The sequence below is a fragment of the Corvus hawaiiensis genome, chromosome 7 (assembly GCF_020740725.1).
Source record: "Corvus hawaiiensis isolate bCorHaw1 chromosome 7, bCorHaw1.pri.cur, whole genome shotgun sequence".
NCBI lineage: Eukaryota > Metazoa > Chordata > Aves > Passeriformes > Corvidae > Corvus > Corvus hawaiiensis.
In genome coordinates this window covers 9038719-9062715 of record NC_063219.1, presented here as the reverse complement: position 1 = coordinate 9062715, position 23997 = coordinate 9038719, and the positions used below count along the sequence as shown (strand labels likewise).

General features: G+C 39.6%; 1 protein-coding gene across 1 annotated transcript; it reads left to right on the top strand.

Moving 5' to 3' along the window:
- Positions 1-206: 206 nt before the first annotated feature.
- Positions 207-16806, top strand: SLC40A1 (solute carrier family 40 member 1). The gene is made up of 8 exons (XM_048309597.1): positions 207-449; positions 672-739; positions 4916-5075; positions 5915-6030; positions 6348-6474; positions 9555-9797; positions 11701-12360; positions 13481-16806. Exons 1-8 carry the CDS (start codon positions 410-412, stop codon positions 13798-13800), a joined length of 1734 nt encoding a protein of 577 aa, XP_048165554.1. The 5' UTR covers positions 207-409; the 3' UTR covers positions 13801-16806.
- Positions 16807-23997: the final 7191 nt, after the last annotated feature.

Sequence of the window (23997 nt, the reverse complement as noted above, 5' to 3'; positions counted from 1 at the left end):
TGGTTGCTGGGGCCCCACCCGCGGTGCCCGGGAGCCGAGGCTGCGGCATCTAGCGCTGCCTGCCCGGAGCCCCGTGGAGCGCCCCTCCTGCTCTGCCGGGCGCTGGCGGTGGCGGGGCCGGGGCCGGGGCCGCCTCGGGGAGGGCCGGGCGGGGGCGGTGCCACCGCCGCGTACAAAAGGCGGTGCGCCGCCAGTTCCGAGCCCGCAGCTTTCGGCGGCCGTGAGCACCGAGCCGGGCGTCGTGCGGCGCTCGGCCCCTTCGCGGCGGAGCGTCCCCGCCGCCCGCGGCGCATAAGGCCAAGGCTTTCCGACTTCAGCTACAGTGCTAGCTAAGTCGGGGAAGGCAACACGAAGCGAAGCCGCGCGTCCCTACTTCTCTCGGCACCGGGCAGCGGCGGAGCGGGCCGGCATGGCGCGGGCAGCGGAGCCGGAGGGCCGGCGGCGCGGCGGTCAGTGCGGGCGGGCCGCCTCCAGAGCGGTTCCTGGGCGCGGAGCGGGCGCGGGTGACCGGGCGGGGCTGCCCGCGGGTGGGGAGCACCAAATCGCATCGTGTCCCGGTGGTGCCTCCGCTCTCAGAACGGTGTCCACGGCAGCGAACCGTGCCTGCGGTACCGAAATGCGGTAGATGTGCCCGTATTTGCTTTAGCATCTGTTTCTTATTTCTCATTTAGGATCTGTGATTGCCTATTTTACGTCTGCAAAGTTTCTTCTTTATCTTGGACATGCACTGTCCACTTGGGTAAGTAAAATACTGGCCTGGTAGAAGTAGGATTTGATTAATCTGGCTATGATTTACCTGAGCCTTATTGGTATTTTCCAAAAATGTTCACAAACTAGCACACTAGTGTCTAGAGGTCTTGTTACACCACCTTGCTGTTAAAAGTCTTCATAATCTTTACAAGATACACTGTAGTAGGTTTAGTTTTTGCGCATAGTGGAGTACTCAATTTTTGGAGGGCCTGGTTCTGTACCTTTTAATGTTTTTAAATAACTGCAGAACCAGTGAAACTCCTTATAGAGGAGCAGAATGAGAGACAGCCCATTGCAGCATATATGTAAAGGACTCATATACTTACTGATGGGATATGCTCAGTGTTTACAATGGACCCATTACTGCTACTCACTAGCTAATTTGTTGAAAGCATCAGGAGTTGTCCTCTGTAAAATTGTTTGCCTCCTTCTGTGCTAGTATAACTTACTATGCCAGCTTTTACTCACTTGAAGAATACTAAAAAACAGCTACCTTAAAATATGCACTAAAAATAGACAATCCGGTTCTGTTTCACAGAATAAAATTAGGAATATGTGTGTAACATAACAGAATCTTAAGTCTCCATACAATGGCTTGGTTCAAAAATAAATGGAACGTTTCCCCCCATTTTCCTTGTTTTGTGTTTTGGTCCTGCATTTGGACTGGTTTGATGTATGTATTGAGCAAATGGTTGATCTACAGTTACAACACTGCATGCCTAACTGGCAGCTTCTTGCTTTCACTAACCTGAAAGGTCGTACTGATGTTTCTCTTAGTGGAAAAAGGCTTTGGGTGGTATCAAATGTTTGTTTAAACAAGTGCAATATTTTGGCAGTTGTTAATATTGAAGGAGCTGTTTGGCTCACTGCTTTTTAGAGGTCAGGGTTGTTGCCTGCAACAACTTTTGTCAGTCATGCCCACAAAGTGCCTCACTGGCAGTTTGGCCAACCCTGCTTAGTCCTCTCCGAGCAGTGCTTCACAGCTTCGCGGTGGGATTGCTCTGTCCCTCAGTAAAGGTGACTAAGCAGAGTTAGAAAACAATGTTGCACACAGTAACAAATGTTTGACTACAAGATGTCTGTGTAGCAATATTAATGGATACTCCTGGTCATGCCCTGGTGGGTTTTGTGCTGAAAAATCTTGGCTCAAAAAACCCTCAATCAAATCTGCTCAAACAACAGAAGTTATTCTACACCATCTTATTTTGACAGAACTGGGTGCAGGACTTCACCTTTTGTATCTCCTAAGCTTTGGTGTTCCTGTAGTGTGAAGGCTTTTGCTAACAGAACAGTAAAGAAATACCTGAATCTTCAGAACTCCAAGTAATAGATCATCTTTGTTTTAGAATGGTTCTGTCTACAATACAAAACCTGAGAGAAGTGGGCTTTTGCTGTAACTAGGAGATCTAATTAGGTTTCTGTGTTACTGTGCCATTCCCAAATGCCAAGAGAACCTGTAAATGATTAACACGTCACATCTCCAGAAATGTTCAGACTTGAACAAAGTCTAGACTCTGTTGGACTCTTGCTTAGTAAAGTATTTGAATGTGTGCCTGGCCTCAGGGATCTTAATAGGCTGGACAACAATGCTGAACTGGAGTCTCAGACCTTACGCTGTTGCTGTCTATCCCTCAGCAAGAAGGAAAGAACGACATGGAACTGGGTTCACCTTGTGGCTGTCATGCCTAATGCTTCCCAGGAGATCAGTTGATTGCAACTTCCCAGCCTTATCTGTGCCCCTCAGGCCTCAGGAGGCCTGTCAGTAGGCGGTAGCCTGGCTATTCCTCAACTTGCGGCTCAGTTCTGATGTGCGATTGTATACATTCAGTTTAAGGTGATTATAAAGGTGACTATAATTACAGAAGGGGAGGAGCTGTCTTTAAAAGGATAATGATGCTAAACAGCTGTAGCTATTAAAAAGTTTTGAAATATCCACATTTTGAGACATTTTAAGGTGGGACTAAGGATATGTAATCAAGGTTCTTCCTGTTTCTGAAGACAATATTTGCTGTTCAAATTTCAGTAGATCTTAGCTTGAAATTGCATACCTGCTACAAAGCTCTGCAATTCACTAATACTGTTCTTCTCCTTTATCTTTGCTTGTTCTTCATGGTTTTTAATTCTTGAAAGAAAATCATACTTCCAGGTTGTAATAGCTGTGGTTACCCCAAAAATTATCTCTGTGGGTTGGCCTGAACAAAATACTCTGGGTAAATGTGTTGGATAAAGTTTAACAGTGTTCACAGACTCTTAAGTGAAGTGTACAGCAAAATCATGATGTCTCTGGAGTCAAAGGAACATTTCCATGAGTTTGAAGTGAGATTCAGTTTTTCACTCTAACAGTAGTGACTGGCACTGACTTTAACATGCTTAGATTTTTTTTAAAAATGCCTTTTTCATCTTGTCAGAATCCAGTAACTGAAACATCTCTGCACAAATAAAAAACCCAAACTTTATATGAAAGGGGTTTTTTCGGCTCATTTTTCTAGCTTAATAAACAGTTATCTGGGTTAATTCACCTGCATATATTTTAAGTGAAATTGTATAAAATACCACCTCAGGTCATACTAAGTTTAAGTGAAAGCTGGACTTGGGAAACTGTATGCCTGTGGATTCATTGCTGGCATGTGTTCTATGTATTTATACTAACTAACCATGGAATGTAAGTGGAACATATTTACAGCAGACCTTAGGTGTCTCTTGAGTGAAAAATGGTTTATAATATATGAGAGGAGACATGTAAGATGATCATGCTTATAGTAGCATTTGTCACTGGATTTAGTTTAAAAAGCATACAAAATACCCCATGGTTTTTATTTGGACGGATTAAATTTTTCTTTCCATGATTGGAATATAATTTTTTTCAGCCTGTGGTTAAGGACATATGTACAAAAGTTTACATGTTACAATGCTTACGGAAATCTCCTTCAGTGAAGTCAAATAACATTAAAAGGCAAATGCTTTTTATGTCTGTACTAAGCTGAAGACTAATCACACTTTGCAATTATTTTGACCCTTCAAATAGTATGCTTTTTTGTGTATCTCTTGACTGCTGTGTTACATGATAAGTTAGATTTGGCAGGCTTTGATTTTTAAAAGTACTTTTATGTTACACCTCCCCCAGCCCTTCTGACTATTTGAGGTCCTTAGAAATTTGTACTCTTTGCTGTATCACATAGCAGTTGTTTATTTAAGATAAATCAGCAGAAGAAAACAGTTTCATGTTTGGTTTGTAGAAGACTAATGTTAGGGACCCTTATTAAACAACCTGTGTGCCCCAGAATGGTATAAATGATTTCTATTCATGTGCTTTGTTACTGATTACATAAAGCATTTTCTGCCATGCATTGCTTGCAATATGTTGATGTGACAACAAAAACCTCCATGTATTTATTAGCAAACCTAAAAATGTTTTGAGTAGTATGAAAATTACTTCACTTGGATGTGTTTAACAGTTGAGGCTTCCTTCTTGTACCTGTAGCAAGTGGTATCAGAACATGAACATGTTGTATTCTAAATACTAGGTTAAATGGGCAATAGGCTAAATGGGCTGAACTAGCAGTGAGTTTACGATAGGTTAAATGAGCTCTGAGTAATATGCTAGTGGTTAACACTAAAAACAGCTGAAGTCCATTGATTTCAGAAACTTCAGTTAACATTTACCCATATCTATCCTGAATTGTATGATGACTTGTTTTCACTTGACTCACTCTTGTGTTATAGAGCAGGACTTAAGCTTTGATCATCTAAGAGCAAACTTCTGTCTTGAAAAGTTATTTAAAATAGTGATCGGTAAATCTGTTATTAATATTTGATCTGTGGAGAACTTGTATAAGCTTTTTGAGGTTTTTTTGATGTGGTCGGTGACAGACTTTGCCCAGTAATATAATAATAGAAAATATCTGGGATTTTTGGATTTGTGGTAATACTGTAATGATCCACTTGATTAGGATAGATGATCTTAGTGATACTGGGATAAAATCCATGGTGACAGGATGTAGCAATCAAAAAACCAACAACCACAAAAGAAACCCACATCACCTCTGTATGTGTAACAAACCTTTATTTTAGTACAGACTTTTGACGGGGCTTTAGTAAAATAGTGAACTTGTGTGCTTCTAAAAGTGAAACCAGTAATGTTGTGTATGTTCTCTTATTCTTAAAGGGAGATCGTATGTGGCATTTTGCCGTGTCTGTATTCCTGGTTGAACTTTATGGAAACAGCTTACTCCTGACTGCAGTCTATGGCTTGGTTGTGGCTGGATCAGTTCTTCTCCTGGGAGCCCTTATTGGAGACTGGGTGGACAAGAACGCCAGGCTCAAAGGTTAGATGCCTAGAGCAGGTTATTTACTTTACAGATGGATCGAATTCATGTTAAAAAGGTGAAGCTGACAGATTGAATTTCTCATCAGATATGAGAATGGGGCTTGCTCATCTCCTTTAAAAAAGGCAGAGTGGTTTCAGAGTGGTGATGGTTATACAAAGATACTCTCAAAGACAGGAGGAAAACAGTTTTAAGTCACAATATGCTATTACTCAGCCTAAACCCATGATGTGCAGAGATGTGTGGAAACACAAAAGGTAAAAAATACGTAACTTTAGGACTACAGACCAAGTCCTTCTTGCATTATAACACTAACATACACTTGTATTATTTGTTATCTTCTGTCTGGATACAAACATCTTTCACTTAAGTGTAAACACACTGCATTTGTGTTACGCATATTGTAACTATATATGCTCTAGTCTGTTTTATAAATAAAATGGGATCAAGTTCTTCAAATTAATTTTTACTTCCCAAAAATTTTCAGAATGGTATCCCATCCATGGTAGGTTGAAGATGAATTTTAGAGGCTTGAGCTAGGTTTTCACTACTTGAAACATACTGCCAGCATTTAAACAGGGACTTAGATTGAGAGAAGACCTACCTGGACGGTAAATCAAGAGCTATGAAGTTACATTAGACATTAGTTTGTTTCTCTAAGACAATGGAAGATTCAGAATCTACTATGAAGTATACTTTTGCCACTTATATTTTGGGGGAGACTAGGAAAATAAAGTTATTTAAAAAATATGTGCATGTTCCTTAATTATATCTGCCTTAAGGCTGTAATTAGCTCATTCTTATGTTCATAACTGTTGCTCTCTGTTTGGTTTTAACAGTGGCCCAGACATCCTTGGTTGTGCAGAATTCATCTGTCATCCTGTGTGGGGTTATCCTGATGATTATCTTCTCGTTTAAGACACAGCTCTTGACATTATACCACGGATGGCTTCTTGTGAGTGCTTGAACTTGTTGATAAGAAATTAATTTACAAAGAAACTTTGGGGAGCATGGGAAATGGATGAATTTTTATCTTTTCCCTAATCTGTATAGGCTTTTCTGGGAGCTAAAACTGGCAAATGAAACTGCACTGCTTAGGTAAACAGAGATGAAGATTGTTTTCTGCCAGGAATTGTAGACTTAATCTTGTTTTGTCTGAAGAATAATGCTAAAATGTATGGAATCAAATACAAAAGTCTTTTCTGTTTGTGTACAAAGTGGAGATCTCCATCAGTTTTCTCACCTTGTAACTCTTTCCCCTCATCTCTCTAGACATTGTGCTATATCCTGGTTATCACAATAGCAAATATTGCCAATTTGGCCAGCACTGCCACAGCGATCACAATTCAGAGGGACTGGATTGTTGTGGTTGCAGGGGAAGACAGAAGCAAACTGGCAGGTGAAATATGTTGCCTTTATAATACCTTGCATGTCTTACTTTCCAAGATTGATTTTTTTTTTTTTTTTTTTTTTTTTTTTTTTTTTTAAAGACTAGAGTTTTACAGAAATCAGTACATCTTTGAATTCCAGATATTATGAGAATACATCAGGTAAAAGGGCAGCCTTTATTTTGCTCTTCCTTACTATGGACTACAGCTACTGAGATCACAAATTACTGTTGTGGTTACAATTCAGTTAGGCATCCCCAAACTTGTTTTGCCCTCCTCTTAGTCCTGCTGCAACTCTGTTAGGAAAACTAGTCTTGCTGAACAAGCCAAGTGTTGCAATACTTTATTTTTAGGTCCCTGGAACGAAACAGAGAACTCTTGCGTAACTGGGCTCCTCTCATAGGGATCAAAGAAAGAGATGCATGAGAATGAAGTCCAGAACAGTTAAGTAGGTGTATTAGGAAATTGCCAGTAGGTAATACTGCGCATGCAGGCACATTTGAAACCTTGCATTTCTCTAGCATTCAATGTCTAACTCAGAGCTGTGAACACTTTCCTTCAGCTGGAATCAGAAGCTCTGCTTTCCTTTCACATCTGATGCTTTTGAGCATAGACTATAGACTAAATAATCTTTTCCCCCTGTGCCTTGCACTTGCATGGTGACATTGATACTACTAGGAGAGAGAATTCATTCCCATTCATATTCTATTGCTGTTTGGTAGTTGTGATGCTACTTGGATGTGAGATATTGGGAATCTCACCAACGATACACAAAGCAAATTACATAAAAGGGTGTACAACAGATCTTTGGCTGTCCTGCTGCTGTGATTGTAAGAGATAGATAGTGTGGGAAGCAGCATTTTTTTGTGATTAATTTGGTCAGGCTATATGGGCTCTGAATCAATCCCATAAGGGGACTCAAGCCTCCTCAGATTGAGGAACTGATACTGAACTGCAAACAAGGCACAGAGCAGTTTAACAATATGAAGAACTCTATAGGTCACTAACTCTGGAACTAAAGTTTAAGTCTGACATACTTTAGATACCTTCAGGCTTAGACAGCATTTCAGCTTCTGGACTCTAAATTTTCTATAAAGCTGCCTAAATTGCCCATAAAGTTCAGAGTCCTTTTAGAAATTTGAGCCCTGTATTCCAGATTTTTACTTGAGGTTTATCTCCACTGAAGGAGTATTATTTACCCATCTCATCCAGGAAAGGCTAATTCTTAGATGCATTAAAAGTGTCATACTTTTATTTCCCAGTCTACAGGTTATACTCCCTAGTCTTTTATTTTGACCTTGCAGTGCCTTTCTAGGTCATGCCTTCTGTAGAGCAGCACTACAGGTGAACTTTCTTCATGCATGTGAATCACAGGTACAAAAATAGCAGCTATCTGTAAAAGTCTTAGGTTAATGAGAACTATTAAAACTTGTGTCAGATCTTATTCAGCAAATCATCTCCCCCATCCCTGTCCCATATACTACACATGAGATAAAGTACAGATCACACCTGCAGAGAGCTGCTGCCTGGGAGTCAATCCTGCCTCTTTACTGCTTCATGAGCTCAGGCACAATTGTATGACCACTTACATTTTTGTACTGAGAAATCAGGCAAGAGGTTACTGTAAGTTCTCATGCGACTTGATTGAAGAATGAAAACAACCACTGAATCAAGCACCTTAGTTGAACAGATTTATCTAAAGCATTCCTTTCAGGCTGAATAGGCTTGTTTTCTGTTTAATCATGGTGTAACTTGGATGCTGTTGGAATTCCTAACCTTAAAAAAAAAAAAAAAAATTAAGTGCTGACACTGACTTTGCAGAAGATACTGTTGTCCACCTCTGCGCTGTTACCTTTCCTCAAAGAGACGTCTTAGCTATGCAGGTTAGTGGAACAGGGAAATAAAAAAGTTACCTTAACTCTACTTTGTTGCCCTTGATAGTTTTCCTATTCACTCTTTGTACCTTTTTCGAGTGGAATTATTAGCTTCCTCAAATAACTCAAAAAACAAAGGTTAGTTCTTGGAATTTTTAAAGCCAAATATTATGCAAGTATCTAACTTAACTATTTGACTGAAGGTTAACATTGAATTGACTTTGAATTTTAAATAGAGTAACCTGAATGCTTCTTTGAATGGCAAGGAGTAATTCTCTAAAGATTCAATAAAGCAGCTTCATACTCATGTAGAGTTTCACTTGCCCTTCAAAAGCTCTAATTTTATAGTAGGACTCTAAAAGGGTGAAACCCTTTCACATGTGAAACCACTGAGTGTCTAGCAACTTTTAGGAGTGGAAGAATGGCACTATTAATTGGAAACTTACAGGAACCCAGATAGTTTAATGACAGTAAAGTAGATAAGATCGAGCTGGGTGAGGCATTCCCTAGCAGCAAATGAAAGATGAATTTGTGCTGAGAATGAGCTGCTTGTTTTGACTGTAAACATCAAAGGACCAGAAAGGAGTGAGGACTTTGCTCAGTAAGATCTAAGGACGCCTACAGCTGCCATCAACCAGTGTGACTTAACAAGGAAATGTAAAGCCATTTCAAAATTCTGCTGCCATCATGGTGGTACTGTGGCCACCAGCTATTAGAATTAAATAGAGGAGACTCAGAAATACGTGTTCCAGTGTTGGGAGATAGATTACTATCTTCACAAGAAACAATTCCACCTTATGAGATTCCTGGAGTTGTGCATGCTAGGTTTGAGTGTTACAGGGATAGAGCTAGGAGTCCACAGTATCAGTGCTGTGTAAAAGTGATCTGAATGATATCATGATGAACAGTTCTACCTGGTCTCATGATGAACAGGACTATGCTGCCACTGTAAACCCAGCATGCTAAACCTGAAAGACCTCACACAGGCAAAACTAACAGCAGCAGGGATTTGGCTTACAAACACCTTGGTTGCTTGCAGAGAACTTAAACATTGAAAGAGTCTGTAGGTGCCTCTGGTTACTCCTGCTGGAATCACTTACAGGTGGAGCAAGACTTGTAGCTTTACCTTTATACATGTGCAATTCACAATTATGTTAGTGAATATTTCACTGTAAGTGTTCACTAATCATTTCATATCATCAAATAATTTCTGACAGATATGAATGCCACAATAAGAAGAATTGATCAGCTGACCAATATCTTGGCCCCAATGGCTGTTGGTCAGATAATGACATTTGGCTCCCCGATGATTGGCTGTGGATTCATTTCTGGCTGGAACCTGATGTCGATGTGTGTGGAATATCTGCTGCTCTGGAAGGTTTATCAGAAAACCCCTACTCTGGCTCACAAATCTGCAAAAGTTGAAGCATCAGAACTGAAACAGCTGAATGTAAAGAAAGGTACTGAAAACACAGAAGTAACTATTCAAATTCACTGTATATTCATTGCATCAGTCAAGCCAAGTGTTGACTTTTGATTTCCACAGGCACTGATTTGAGGTTATATATCTTTCTACTCGTAGCTTGGAGATTTCATGTTTGGGGTATAGATACCAGAGACTCTAATCTAAGTAACAATACTCAGCTTTTTGAGGAATTACATAAAATTTAGCCGAAGAATTAATTCTCTCCTCTTCATTAATCCCTTAGAGTTACAGTCTGCTCTGTAACTTTAGGCTGATCATAAAGAATGTTCCTATCCATCTGTACTATAGCAAAGGAGCTGGACCAGATCCTTGGCTCCGTAGTGTCTACGGCCTCTGTAAGACTGTTCCTTGCTAACTGATCTCTGCTTACGCATAGTACTAACAGGCTTTTGGGAGGTTGCAGAATAGATGGTCATATTTCTATTCTGACATGATTGAATGATTTTTACATGCGCCAGGGAACGATGGAGAAAAAAAAGAAACTCTTTTGGCCTTCAGTTCTGCTTCCTTGGTCAAGTAGTACAAGTGGGATATGCAGTGTAGATGACTGTGGCTATTACTATAAGATTACTATTACTATATCAATAAGAAATTGATACTAACACTACTTTAGGTAGTCTTAATACCAGAAATTAAAATTGTTTCAGAAACAGACTTATTATTGTGAGGTATTGGAAATGTCAGATGCTGAAATACTAAACTTAAGTGTTTCCCCATTTTTAAGGTAGCAGTATATGAATACTATTGAAAGCTCATGTTACAGGCTCCCAGCTACAACAGGCTGTGGGTTTTTGTTTGGGTTTTTGTTGTTGTTTTTTTGGGGGTTTTTTTTGAAATACAAAGAATTCCTGGGTTTCGTTTAAATACTAGCTAACAATCTTGTCTCAATATATTGTGAGTTAGAAAGCTGCTATTAAAAGTACTGAAGAGATCTATCTTCCCACCCATCAGATCCACGGTGGTAATAGCTGGTCCAGTAAGCTGTTGGACCAGGCTGATGGCACTCTAGTATTAGAGAACAAGAGAGTGTAGAAGGCTCCATAGCTTTGGAACAGGCTCTTATATACTTCTGGAGAATGAAGCATTTAGCAAGTGTCAATAAGTAGGAAACACTTCATCTTTGCTGTTGCAGTATTCTGATTTCATTAGAAGACTTGTGTTTTTAAAGTTGCTGAAGTACTTCATGTGTCTCATTTGCTGTATGTGAAGTTAGTTTTGAACTTAACAGTGTAAAAACACTGCTCAGGCATTTAGACATTTGTAGAATTTCTATCCTCCTTACTAGTGTAAATACTGCTGTGAGTTTTTGGATTTTTGTTTGGGACCAGTGGAAGTGCCTTTTTCCTTTATTACAGTGAGAATGGAATTGTAGAAATGCATAGTCTGAGATTTTGGGGTTTGGTTTTTTTTTTGTTTTTTTTTTTAAGTCAAGCTTTGAAAGCTTTTGGCTCTGGACAGGCTTCAGCCTTGGTTCTTCTGCCATGACATGAGATACTGACAGATGTTTAAGTATTCCCTTCTTTTTTCAGTCAGTGCTTTTAAGCATACAAAGCTGTGTGACATTCGCAATCACTAGGCAAATGATTTCCCTATGGAACTGGAGCATTCAGTCACAAGTCTAGAAGCAGGCAATGCTTTCTCCTATCACTATTTAATTAAATAAATTGATAGGGATAAAATTTACTTGATCTTACTCCCTAGGTAGGATTTAAGAATGCTTTAAATGATTTAATTTAGGTAATTAAGAGAAAGCTTGGTAGTGGAGTTTGACTGATGCACTTCTGCAGTAGCAAACCTAGTGTAAACAATTGTCTGTCACTTTACACTGTGCGCTTTGCAGGCAGGAGTGTATCTGACAGCTCCATTTCTGTTTGCAGAGAGTGACATGAAACCCACTGAAGGAGTGCAGTTAATTATTGAGAAAGATGTAACTGGCTTTGAGCCCCAGCAGGAGAAGGAAGTCGGCTGTGCTACCCGGATTGCTGAACCTTTCATAACGTTCCGGGATGGATGGGTTGCGTACTACAACCAGCCAGTGTTCCTTGCAGGCATGGGCCTTGCATTTCTCTATATGACTGTTCTGGGATTCGATTGTATCACTACAGGCTATGCATACACTCAGGGGCTGAGTGGCTCTGTGCTAAGCCTCCTCATGGGTGCCTCAGCAGTCACTGGAATCATGGGAACAGTGGCTTTCACTTGGCTTCGGCGCAAATGTGGCCTCATTCGTACGGGCCTTATTTCTGGAGTTGCTCAGTTTGCTTGTTTGATCTTATGTGCCATCTCTGTATTTATGCCTGGAAGTCCTATGGATTTGACTGTTTCCCCGTTTGCTGACATCAATGCCAGGCTGTTTGAAAATGAACCATTGCCTACTATAGCATCTCCAGAACCTGAAATGATTTTTGCAACTGGAATGCCCAACTTGTTAAATGGGTCTATTGCTCCTGCTAACAGTGACCCAGAGATGAGTCCTGAGTCTGTGCCTTTAATCTCTGTTAGTCTCCTGTTTACAGGAGTCATTGCTGCTAGAGTTGGTAAGTACTATGTCTCTATTACAATTTGGTTTATTATCTGCTTTTAATTCTAAAAATTATAGTGCCTGTCAACTAAATACAATTGATTTTAGAATTAGAGGCTATAATTGAAGTGTTACATCATGTTTCTGGGGCTAGTTGATTATGCTTTACATAAAAAGGAAATGATCCTGCAATAGTATCACCAGGGTGAAGACTGCAGTACTAATTCCATGTATATTGTATGTCACTAGTAGGAGAAAATTTACGACATTTGGAGATGATTGTAACGTATTTTTTTGGAAAGCTCATCTCTAAATGATTTTTGTTCACAACCAAATGAAACCACTTGTTACTAGGAAACAGAGCCAAACACATCTGCTATGAAAACCTTTAAATTTCACACTTTACTAAATTAATCCATGTATTAAAATTGTCTAATCTTGGACTTCAGAAGGGAAGCTTTGATTTGGATGACAGCCTAATTTTTTGAGGAATTGCTGGTTAGCATAGTGTTAGTATCTGTCAACAGAATAGGCAGTCAAATATATAAATGTAATGAACCATAGTGGTTATCTGTAGAATCTTTATACTCAGTTTCTGCAGTTAGTTTTTGCTGAATTCTGAAGGAATAAAATACTTGATTCATATGTATTAAGATTGTTTGCAAGATAAGCTTCTAAAGCTGAATCACAGACTAAACCAGTATGGAAGCTAGTGTCAATCATTTAAAATTATTGAGTATTCTGCATAGTTTAAAAGAGGCTTGATTTTTTTGCAAAACATTTTGTCCAGAGCCTTAGTGATTGCAGCTAGCATGAATACACTGTAAATAGCTGTAAGCCAGCTATTTAAGCAAGGAAAGGATGAGTAAAACATTGGCTTGATAGTCATGGTGAAACAGGATGTGACAGGCAAGTTAATGTGTAAAGTTGTATGTATTATTTCAGGAAATTTTTGTAAAAGGAAAGTAAATTGCTCTTGACTGTGAGCATGAAACCAGTTCTAGTTAACAAGAGGATATCTTAGCCTGTGCATTTTTGGCAGAAGTGAGTTCTTGGAAGGATGAATTTAATTGTGCCAGTGATGAGTTTGCCATGAGAAGCCCAGCTGTATGGATAACTGTTTTTTCTCTCCATAGGCCTTTGGTCCTTTGATTTGACTGTCACACAGTTACTCCAAGAAAACGTCATAGAATCTGAAAGAGGCATCATAAATGGTGTCCAAAACTCCATGAATTATCTTCTTGACTTGCTGCACTTCATCATGGTCATCTTGGCCCCAAACCCTGAAGCTTTTGGCTTATTGGTGCTAATTTCTGTGTCTTTTGTTGCAATGGGCCACATAATGTACTTCAGATTTGCCCAGAAAAGCTTGGGAAAACAACTTTTTGTTTGTCACACTCCTGATCCCAAAGCAGCCCCTGACAGTTCACCACCTGGTAATACATCTACTGTCTGAAAGGATCCACTTCTCTTACTAACTTTGCTTCACAAATATCATGGTTAAGCAGATATACTTCCTTTTATGAACCTGCCTGAGGTGTTTCTCTAGAGTTCAATGCATAACTTAGCTGTCTGGGGAAGCTGTCCCAAGAGGGAAAATTCCTATTACAGTGACTCTGTAAATGTTTCATGTTTGGCAGAGGACAGCCTGGTTGGATCTTGACAGCTGCTGTATCAAAGGTTCCCCACAAGTCATATGTCTGGTGTTTGATCACAAAAATACTGTTCAAGTTCCATTGCTGACCCCCACAGTGATACTGTTAAGTGGTCATACATACCCACTTAACTTATGAATTCTGAATAATTCTTGTGTGCATTGTGTAAAATGAGGGTTTGTTCTTTTTCTTAGTTTCTTTAGAATAACTTTTTATACAGTGGTTGGTTGGTTGGAGTTTTTCTCCAATATTCTTTTACCATGAACAGTTCTGCTCACCTATCTTCTTAAATTGGTATAAACATCCTCTGTAAACATTAGACTTCAATGGTCCTTGTGGCTTGGTTCCTTGTAACTCACAATATTCTATGATTCTTCTTGGATTCTTCAAATGGACTTGATTTTTTTTTTTTTTTTTTCCCAAAACCTTTATAGCATTTTATGTTTTGGTTTAACTTTATGGAAACACCTTTGCAGGTTTTTTGCATGTTTCCTTACAATTTAGACAAGTGTTAGGTACATGATATTGTATTACACTTTTGTTGCACTTCATAGAGTGAAACAGCCTCATTTAGCAGAAGCTATTGATGTAATATTACAAAGCACAGCTTTTTAATTGCAAATGGCAGGTTTGCTCGGGTTTGATGTAACAGAAAGTGCTAAGGTCAGGAGTACTGGTACAGAAAGATAAATTCTAGTGCTAACTTAGTTTTTGCCTCAGAGTACAAGCAGCTTAAGTTGATTTTCCAATATATCAGGCTTTAACAGGGTTTCTGAAAACAATTGCATTTGAAAATAGTTAATATTTCATTCAAAAGGTGGATTACTTGCATTTATCTGATGTGTATGTGAATTTTGACTTTGTTCTAAAATACTGCTAAACCAATGAGATGGTGGACTGAGAGGCCTTCTAAAGCAACTTCAGAGCAATGAAAATATGTCCCTCTGTTTAATAAGTTCTTGCTTTTTTTTTTGTTTTGTTTTGTTTTTTTATTACCCTGCATGCATACTAACACAGTACTTCCATAGTCATTAACCCTATGTGCACTTTTGTGGAAAATACGCACTTTGCTTTCTCTGTAGAGTTGAACCTGGTGGTGTTCTGAGTTTTCCTATGGCTTGGCAGTCTGACTTCTAAATTTAAATATTGGTAAAACGTTTGTTTGCAAAATAAGTAGTATGTGAAAACATAATGTTAGCAACTTGTGAAAAGTATCCTCTGTAACTTTTAAGGGGTTTTTTTAATTTTAGGTACCGTCCTTCACAGTCATATATGTTGCCAGACTTCAACCCTGGAATGTGTGTGAACTCCATTGAAACTAAAGGCATGACACCAGGGCTGAATCTAGGCCTGACTACAAAAGTCATCACAACTTTTGTAACAATTACATTATCTATCAAAGAATGTAAAGAACCTCCAGTGGCTTTTGTCTCAGATAACAATGTTTTGTAAGAGGTGTGAAATGGAATGAATGGTATTCCAATGTACAATCAATGGACTTGGAGCCCATAGCTTTCAATAACTGGATGTAATGACTTTTCTCCTCCAATGGACCAAACCTAATAATTACTCTATGTTGCTGAAAGCTTCTCAGGGATGTTTTCACTAGGTTTATAAGTGTTTATAGTTTGACCAATCATTTGGATTTTGTTTAGATATAATAAAGAAAAAGATGTAATTTAGAGTAGGTTTAAAATTTGTGACTCAGTCCTGAGTGTAACTTAAGGAAAAGGGAATTTTGGCATCAGCAGAATTTGTCAGAAGACAAATAAAACAAGCTTATGTAGATTTGTAGAGTAAACATGTCCAAAGGATAGCCTTATGTGGTATATGATAAGTACACTAGTAAATAAAATAGCTCTGATTTGCCAAATATATTTTTTCATGTGTATCTAATCTAAATTGGGACCAGATTTTAATATTGTTAAATGTAAATAAAGGCAGTCCAGATGTCAGTGAATGCCTCTATACTGCACTTTGAAAAACATCTGAATGCCACTGTATGTCTTGGACTCACTGGCCATCGGGGAAACAAAGCTGAAAATGCAGCTTTTTTTTTTTTGCACTGTCTACAGTGCACAGAACCCAGGGTGCCTAAAATTTAATGCTGTAGCACTAAGCACCAGACATCCCAGAGAGGATGTATTCCTGAAGTCTAGAGAGCTCCAAAAAATGACAAATAGAGCTGGGAGCATGCCATGTTCCTGCCTGTTCCCAAAGGCTTTTTTTTTCTTTCTTCAAGAACAATTTAGTCTTGTTTAATTTGAGTAGCAATTTGTTTCATAAATAGTTCCACTAGATAGTGCAGTACTATTGGGAGAGGACTGGAGCTTTGTATTTTGTAAACATGATGTGGTTAGGATTCATATGTGCACATCACAGCTGGAAGGCAAGACAATCCTAAAATAGAAAAGTGAATGCTACTTTTAAGAGGAATAAGGAGGTTTAAATTGGAAAACTTGTGTATATTGGTCTGTGTTGGACATCAAAAAATGTATGCTGCTTGAGCACAGCCCATTTGTGTGTGAGTCCAAGATGTGTGCAGACACCTGTCCTCAGTAGTGCTTTGAAGCAGTGTGGAGCCTGAAGTCTTACTTAGCAGGGCTTTCATTAAGTAAGCATTTTTGGCCTTGTATTTATTTATTTTTTTTTTAAATGTCCAAATTGGATGAAAACTGCCCTTAAAAATGTACGCACTAGAAATCACTCTTACCAGAATATTTTATTATACAACCTTATGCTGGACATAGTATTGATTTATGTATTACTATTGTTAAAGCTAATTAATAAATTTGCATAAAAACTTATTTGTCCTGTATTTTTCAGTTTGTGGGTATCTTGGTATGCTACACTTAGCATGGATTCTGAGCAGAAAACTTGTTTTGTAAGATGGGTTGGAACAGCCATGAAGCACAAAGAAATAGCATTAAGGAGGACACAAACGACAAATGTAGTCAAGATCTTTCAATGACCCTGTAACTCTTTGGTGAATTGCTTTTATTTACTGTCCACTGTGGTAAGTTAAGACACAATAGATGAAGGTCTTGAAACCTCAGCCTGGGCCTTGCATTGGTGATAGAACAGTTTTGTGTCTTGGCCTGCTGAGCAAAAGAAGGCAAATGATACCTTCCCGTGTATCTTTACCATACTGAATTTGAGATGATGGCCTTCTGCAGCAGCAACCTGTAGGCGAGAGCCCTAGGCATAGGAGTGGTCACAAATAAATGCAGTATTTTTAGTAGTCAAGTACGTTTCGAGACTAAACCCAGAATGTTTCATATAGGACTGCTTCTGGCTTTATGTATTTAAGATATGTTTGCACAAAGAATTGATCTTTATAGATGTTTCATTAGTTCACTAGGAGTTTTCTGAACTGATTCCTCTTTGAACTAAGATTTTCCTAGAAACAGACCTTTATGGTTTGTTCCCAGTTGTTAAGGTTTGCTTTCTTCACTGCCCCTTACAAATTAAGACGTGTTAGAATACTGACTTGAAAATGTAGGTACACCTAACCACACCTGTAAATATAAAAGTAAAAAGAAAAAGATTTGTGAATGGTATTCTGTACTTAGTAGGTAAAGAACACTTCTTTAAACTGAAGAAGTCCCTTCACAATTTACTCTTTGATGGTTTCACTGGTTTTTTCACTCAGTTGTAAGCATTTTGCAAAGTTCTGAGTTTTTAAAGCCCCTGTGGAATTCACTGCTCAGCAACCAAAGGTAGAATGATTGGAGATATCTACTGCTGTTTGTTTGCTTGTTGCACTACTTGGCTTACCAGGTAGTTGAGATACCTGTGGAGGGGAAGGTATATTGTATAATATGTATTGGATTCTTCCCCTCTGAAAGATTTAACTACTTTTGTTTTCAAAAGCATTTTCTTAAAGTGAGCACTGGTAATGGGGTGTGAAAGTTGGATCTTGTTAAAGAAAAAACAGTGAACTCAGACCCTTCACTCTAAACTGTTTTGTTTCTTTAATGAGAAATCTGACTCAGAAATTTCAAAGGAGTAAGCAGGTTCATATCTAGTAATTTTAAAATACTACAGTCACTTCAGTATTTGCTTCTGTAAAGTACGTGGTGGATGTCCTAGGAATCAGAGTGAAGACTGTTCCTGCTAGGGAAGGGTTCAACTAGTAGATGTGGCTTTTCTGGATCTAGCATTCTTGAGGTAGTAATGCCTTTCTATCTGCCTCAAGGCTGGCCTGCTTTCAGGTTCTCCAGGAATATATTGTGCTGTACTTTACATTCATGTCTTTCTCAAATACTTAGTACTAGAGAAGTTAGTAAGCGTTAGAGTTATAGTCCTTTATTGTCTTGCCCTCTGTAGTTACACATTCTCTTTCCTGCTTGTGGGTACTTTAACTGCATGCTGTCATAAAAAGTATTTTATTCCTGGAATAAGACTATGCCTTTAGCTTCTGCTTTAAGAAAGACACTATTTTGCCACTCTGAAGGGCAGAAAAAACTGAATAGGGATGTTTGCTTAAAGGCTTGCAGAGAGTATGGACAAAGTGCATGCTGCTCAATAATGCTTTTTCAAATACTTCAGCTTGTCCTTGTGTGGGTCAATATTTCTTTCTAGTTAAACTTTATTGTATTTGGTCACAAGGGAAGCATGCAACTGTGTGCTTTCTACTCTTGGTTATAGAGTGATGTAGCAATCTGTTTTCACACATGCAGAGTTAAGAGTTCTTAATCCTTTGTAAAATGCATGGGAAGTTACTTATGTTTAGGAAATCGGAGTCCTTCCCTTTGGCAGATAAAGGAAAGAGAATGTACAGTAGATATCTAAGCACAACTCATTAGGATCAAAAAACCCCACCCAAAACACATGTTAAGGCTGTACAGTATGGCTCAGAAGACGACCCAGCTTTTTCCTGGTAAGTCATTGTTCATGTCAGCCAGGAGGGAGACAATATAACAGGATATCCTCATTCCAGTGCCACCGTACTCGAGTCTGAAGGTAAGCTCTTCCCTGAGCAGCACAAGCACGGAAGCGCGGCTTTCTCTCTCTGCGCGTCCTTGCCCGTACACAGCACCAGCTGCAGTAGCTGTAGCTCCTACCCCTGTTTTATGTAATCCAGTTTCTTCCACGAGGTGGTCCCGCAGCGCTGCCCCTCCCCTGGTGTATCAGCAGAGCACAGCAGAGCCCGTGCTCTGCCTGAACCTCGGGAGGGCCACGTGTGCAGAGGGCCCGTGAGCGCTCCGGGGGAGGGATGAGCCAGCTGACAGGACAAACGGCACCGGGCAGGCTTGTGCTCTGCCAAAGACCTTGGGGAACAGAAACAGCTCCAGGCTTCTGCTCTGCCCACCTGCTGAAGTCAAAATTGGAGGCCTTTCTCCTGGATGGAATTAACTGAGTGGTTCAAAAACTGTTTGTCAGGAAGTGAAGGAGGTGGCAGAGAGCAATGTGATTGAGTAAGTTCTCTGTCCCTGGAAAAAAGTGGGTAAAAATATGTCATGTCTGTAATGTCAATAGGTCTATTGCCAACAGCACACTGTAACAAACAGATGAAGTAGTCCAGGAAAAAAAAAAAGATTAAATTCAATGCAAGGCACTACATTTAGGCACAACCAACTGACTCCTCAAATACTGGGTCGAGAATGCTTATCCACTGGTGTAGAAAGTAATTGTGAGGTTATAGGATAAGAGAAAACATAAGTAATGTGAAAAAATAAATGGAAATGAGTTCTATAACATCTATGGTTCATGAATTGAATCATACAGAACTCTGTTTTCTTTGGAATTGAAAAAAATGGAGACTTGCATCCAATTTTTCCTTTGTGTCTGTCTTGAACAGCAGTGATAACCAGAGAGACGCCAGAACTGCAACAGTTGTAGGCAGAGCTCTAGGAAGTGCTGAGTAAAGTGCTCTAGGGAACCCTGCTTGGGTAGGGAGGTTGGACTAAATGACCTCCGGGGTCCCTTCCAACCTTACCCATTCTGTAATTCTGTGAAATGAGTGAAACAATTCAGGTCATTTAGAGACTGAGGTGATGTGCTAACCATACCTGCCTGTGTAAAAGGGAACGGAAATAATGTGTAATCTTGCTTGAGAAGACAAGCATTAGCCAAGTCAGATTACAGCATACTTGAAGCCCTGCAAGTTGTGGAGTTTCCAATGCTGAATCTTCAAGGGCTGGTACCATTTTTTTCCATCTCTGTTTTTTTCCAGTTGCATGTAATGTATTTCTGCAGTTTTTCCAGTTCAGTGTTGCCTCTAGAACTGCTGCTGAGGCAGTGGAATAGTCTTACTGTTTGCGTTCAGTTTATAAGAAATCTTTGGATTTGCTATTAAAAGTAGTTCTGCAGGATTAGTAAAAAGTTTGGGCAGCTTTTATAATAATTAAGGGGTATTTTCCTAAGTACTGTCAGAACTTCAGAATTACCACAGATTTCATCAAGCACTAATACAGCAGATCGTCACTGTTTTTCAAAATGCTCACATAATATTCCTGTGCAGAGCATGCCTACATTTTATGTGTACATCTCCTATCCAGCCTCCTTCTTTGAACTCCTTTAGCTGTCAGTATCCTGCTGATTTAGGTAAGAGCTGCAGCTCTTAACTTGGAGAATTTGGACAGTGTATTTTCTGGGCCTGCTTCTAGAAAGGCACAATTTAGTTCTCAGGCTGCTGAAAAAGTAAATGCCATGTGTGAATTCTTTCTGGGAGCTTCCTTCCCCTGGCCGACCACATCAGGTGTAAGAACTGACAGGGAGTTGTACAAATATGTGGTCTGTCCAGCTGGGAAAGAGGGAGGAGTTGTCCATGTTAGAAATATTTGCTCAGCTGCTACTGGAGTAAGGCCAGTCAAAGTTATTGTTTACAGTATGAAGTGTGCTGCAGTCCATTTATCTTCTAAAGATAACCAAACAAGATAAAGAATCCATTCTTTGGGACAGTTTTGGCTTTATTTGCTTGACTGCAGTATACTATTCCCTGTCATCCTGTACTGACCTTGGCATTGTTTAGCCATGCCTGATGGGAGCAAACTGTGGCACAGCTGGGGACCAAAGAGACACCAAGCAGCCCATCCAAGCTGTGGAGCTTCCTTAGTGGCTGTCTAAGCACAGACACATCTGCTTTGCACAAACCCCCTGCAAATGTCAGTAGTGTAATCTCAAGGTATCTGTTGACTGAATGGATGGTACGAAACTCTCCTACAACCCCTGCACACAGTGGGGCACTTGGAATACAAACAGCACTTGGAAAGAAACACACGAAATAGCACTAGTGGTATATGCCCATCAAAGGAATGTGAAAAAAAAAATTAAATGCTTTTCCAGGTAGAAAAGTTTTGTACAAGAAGTTCTCCTGAATGTCTTTTGAAAAGTTTCTTCCCCCTCTGGAATACCAAGAAACTTTGTACGTATTGGGAAGCCTCTATTTACTTCCTTTTAAGAAAATGTTTCTCTTATATCTTATTATAAAGCCATTTTTGTCTTGCACACGTCAAGGAGCTTTAGATATACTTTTAATGCCTTTACTGTCCCAGGATAGCCTTGCCAGGGATTTTCAGTTGTCAAAGAAGTAGAATCATGCTTTGGCTTTTTTGTTTTCTTCTTTCTTGCTCTGATTAGTGCCTGAGGCTGGCAGATGCCAACAGCTTCCATGCAAAATCCACAGTAGCTACGAAAGAGCAAAATACATCTCATCACCTTTAATTCCTTCCCCTGAATCTCTGTCATTGGGTTCATCTTAACCAAAAGAGGGAAAAGAAACTGCTCTCCCACTGTTTGTTTCCTCTATTTTCTTTAATTTTGTGTGACTGTGTGGACACAAGGAGGAACAGACTTTCTGAATAGTGGAATCAGACCTGAGAAGGCCTAGTCTTCGGTTTCACAGCAAAGGCAACCTGATTAGAAAATAAAAGAGATTTTCCTTTTCTTAAGATGATTGCTTAGGTATGTCCTCCCTCCACAAATAATGAATTCTTATCCAGTTCTGCTTTGCTAACAGAGAGTAAATTGTCAGTAGTAAAATGGTAACTTTACTTGTGTTTTTAGCACTGCTATAACCTGTATTTAGGTTACCAGTTGAAGTTCAGGGCTGTATAGGAATGTACAGTTTCATTTTATCTGCTTAGCTGTGATAAAATCTAAATGTTGTCTTATCTAAATGGAACAGAGCAAACAGAAGAGAGCAAGGCTGATAGCTGGATGTTCAGCAGAAAACTGTAACTTCAGACTGATTTTGTACTTCTTTTGCATGTTGCCTCTACTGTCTAGTTGTCATTTCCCACTTGGTCAGGGAGGACAGAGGTTAGATCAGTATCAGAGCATGGAAACAGAAGTGCTAGAAGATCATGTGAGTAACCTCAGCACTTTCTGGCAAATCCTCTTAAATGCCGCAAAGGAATTGAAGCACAGGTCAGCATTCTCCTCAACCCTCACCCACATTCCTCCACATCCACAGAGCTCCACACCGTGGAAGTTGTGCCTGTGTCTTTGGGACAGGTGCTGATTTCCGGGGCTGTACATTTCCAGTGCATCACATATTTGCTGAAGATAATTTTGTATGCATTGACAAATTTAACACCAGTAAAGGGGGATAAAGAAGGCACCCAATTAGTGGCACCCAGCAGGGTTCTTAATGGTTTTCATGGACTACCCTTGTGACCTAGTGCAAACATGATGGCCAAGGCAACAGCAACTTTTATTTCTGTAGTTCACTGAATGTGTGTAGCATTTCTTGGGCTCCTACTTAAGCATTACTTGAGGTAATTCTGTGCAGATCTCCAAGAACTATTATAAATTCCAAGTACCTTAATGATGGGAGAGGACAACAAGCAAATGTTGTACTGAATTAGCAAAAATGCATATTCAGATAATGATTATTACCATTTTGGTCTTCTAATTCTCTTTATTAAAAGACAGAATCAGTAACAAAAATTACAATTCTAATCCTCCTTGTTAATACTTCAGGATAGGAGATCAGTATGTTTTCCTGTTTCTTGTTAGATACATTAAAAACTATTTAGTCATTATATATTGCTGCTTGTGAAAACTGTTACTGAGTAGAAGTTTAAGCAATAAAATAGTGAGGAATAGCTCACTTCACTAGTACTGACTGTAGCAATTCCTACAATGCATTTTTACTCAGCTAACTTTTCTTCCATCTACGAATAACACTGTTAATAAAAAGTGAAAAACCAGTTTCTCAAGACCATCCTGAGGAAGTGATACAAAGCATTATTAGATGTGCTTGAGGATGACTCAGCGGTTCTTAAGTTACATCATGCTAAATAAATTATGCCAGAAGTTTGGCTACGACCACAAAACAACAGGATGGGGAAAGTAAACCAGTTCTGGAGACTGAAGTACAAGCATTAGTTTGAAGTGAGAAAGACAGTTCTGTCTGGGTTTCACAGAGAAGCAAAGTAGGACTGATAGAAGGAGAGGCATGGGAGACTGGGATGATAAAAGGAAGAAGGAAGTGCAGCAGCCCAGCAGGAGTGTGTGACACAGGATATGCTGCAGAATAAGGATCACCGGTTTCACGGGATTACCTCTCTTCTGGTCATTTAAATCACTGCACCCTTCAGACCTTCAATTTATTCCACGGACATTCCCATCTTTCCCTGGTCCCTTACTCTGAAGCATCACTTGGTCTCCTGCAGTAAATTGCCTCTAGATCCTCCTACTGCCTCTGAAATCACCTGGACTAAGACAGTGTGTACCATCCTACTGACACTGACTGAAAGTTAATTACTACAGGTTGTTTGTGTCTCAGGCTCAGTGACTGCAGGGGATCACCATTTCTGGATTCTGAACATCTCTGTTACTTGCTGTTGAAATCTAAACAATTAGGATCATGAAGCAAAATGTGTTTGGGGACTTAAGGAAAAAGAGCAGCCTGTGTGGCAGAGACCAAGAGAAATTACCTAGTTAGAGCTGTGCTGAAGAGTTCAGTGGGTTACTCATGAACTTGTGAGAAATACATAGCGCAAAGGTAACTGTGCTTATTGTGTGTTGAGGGTTCATTCTGTATAGCA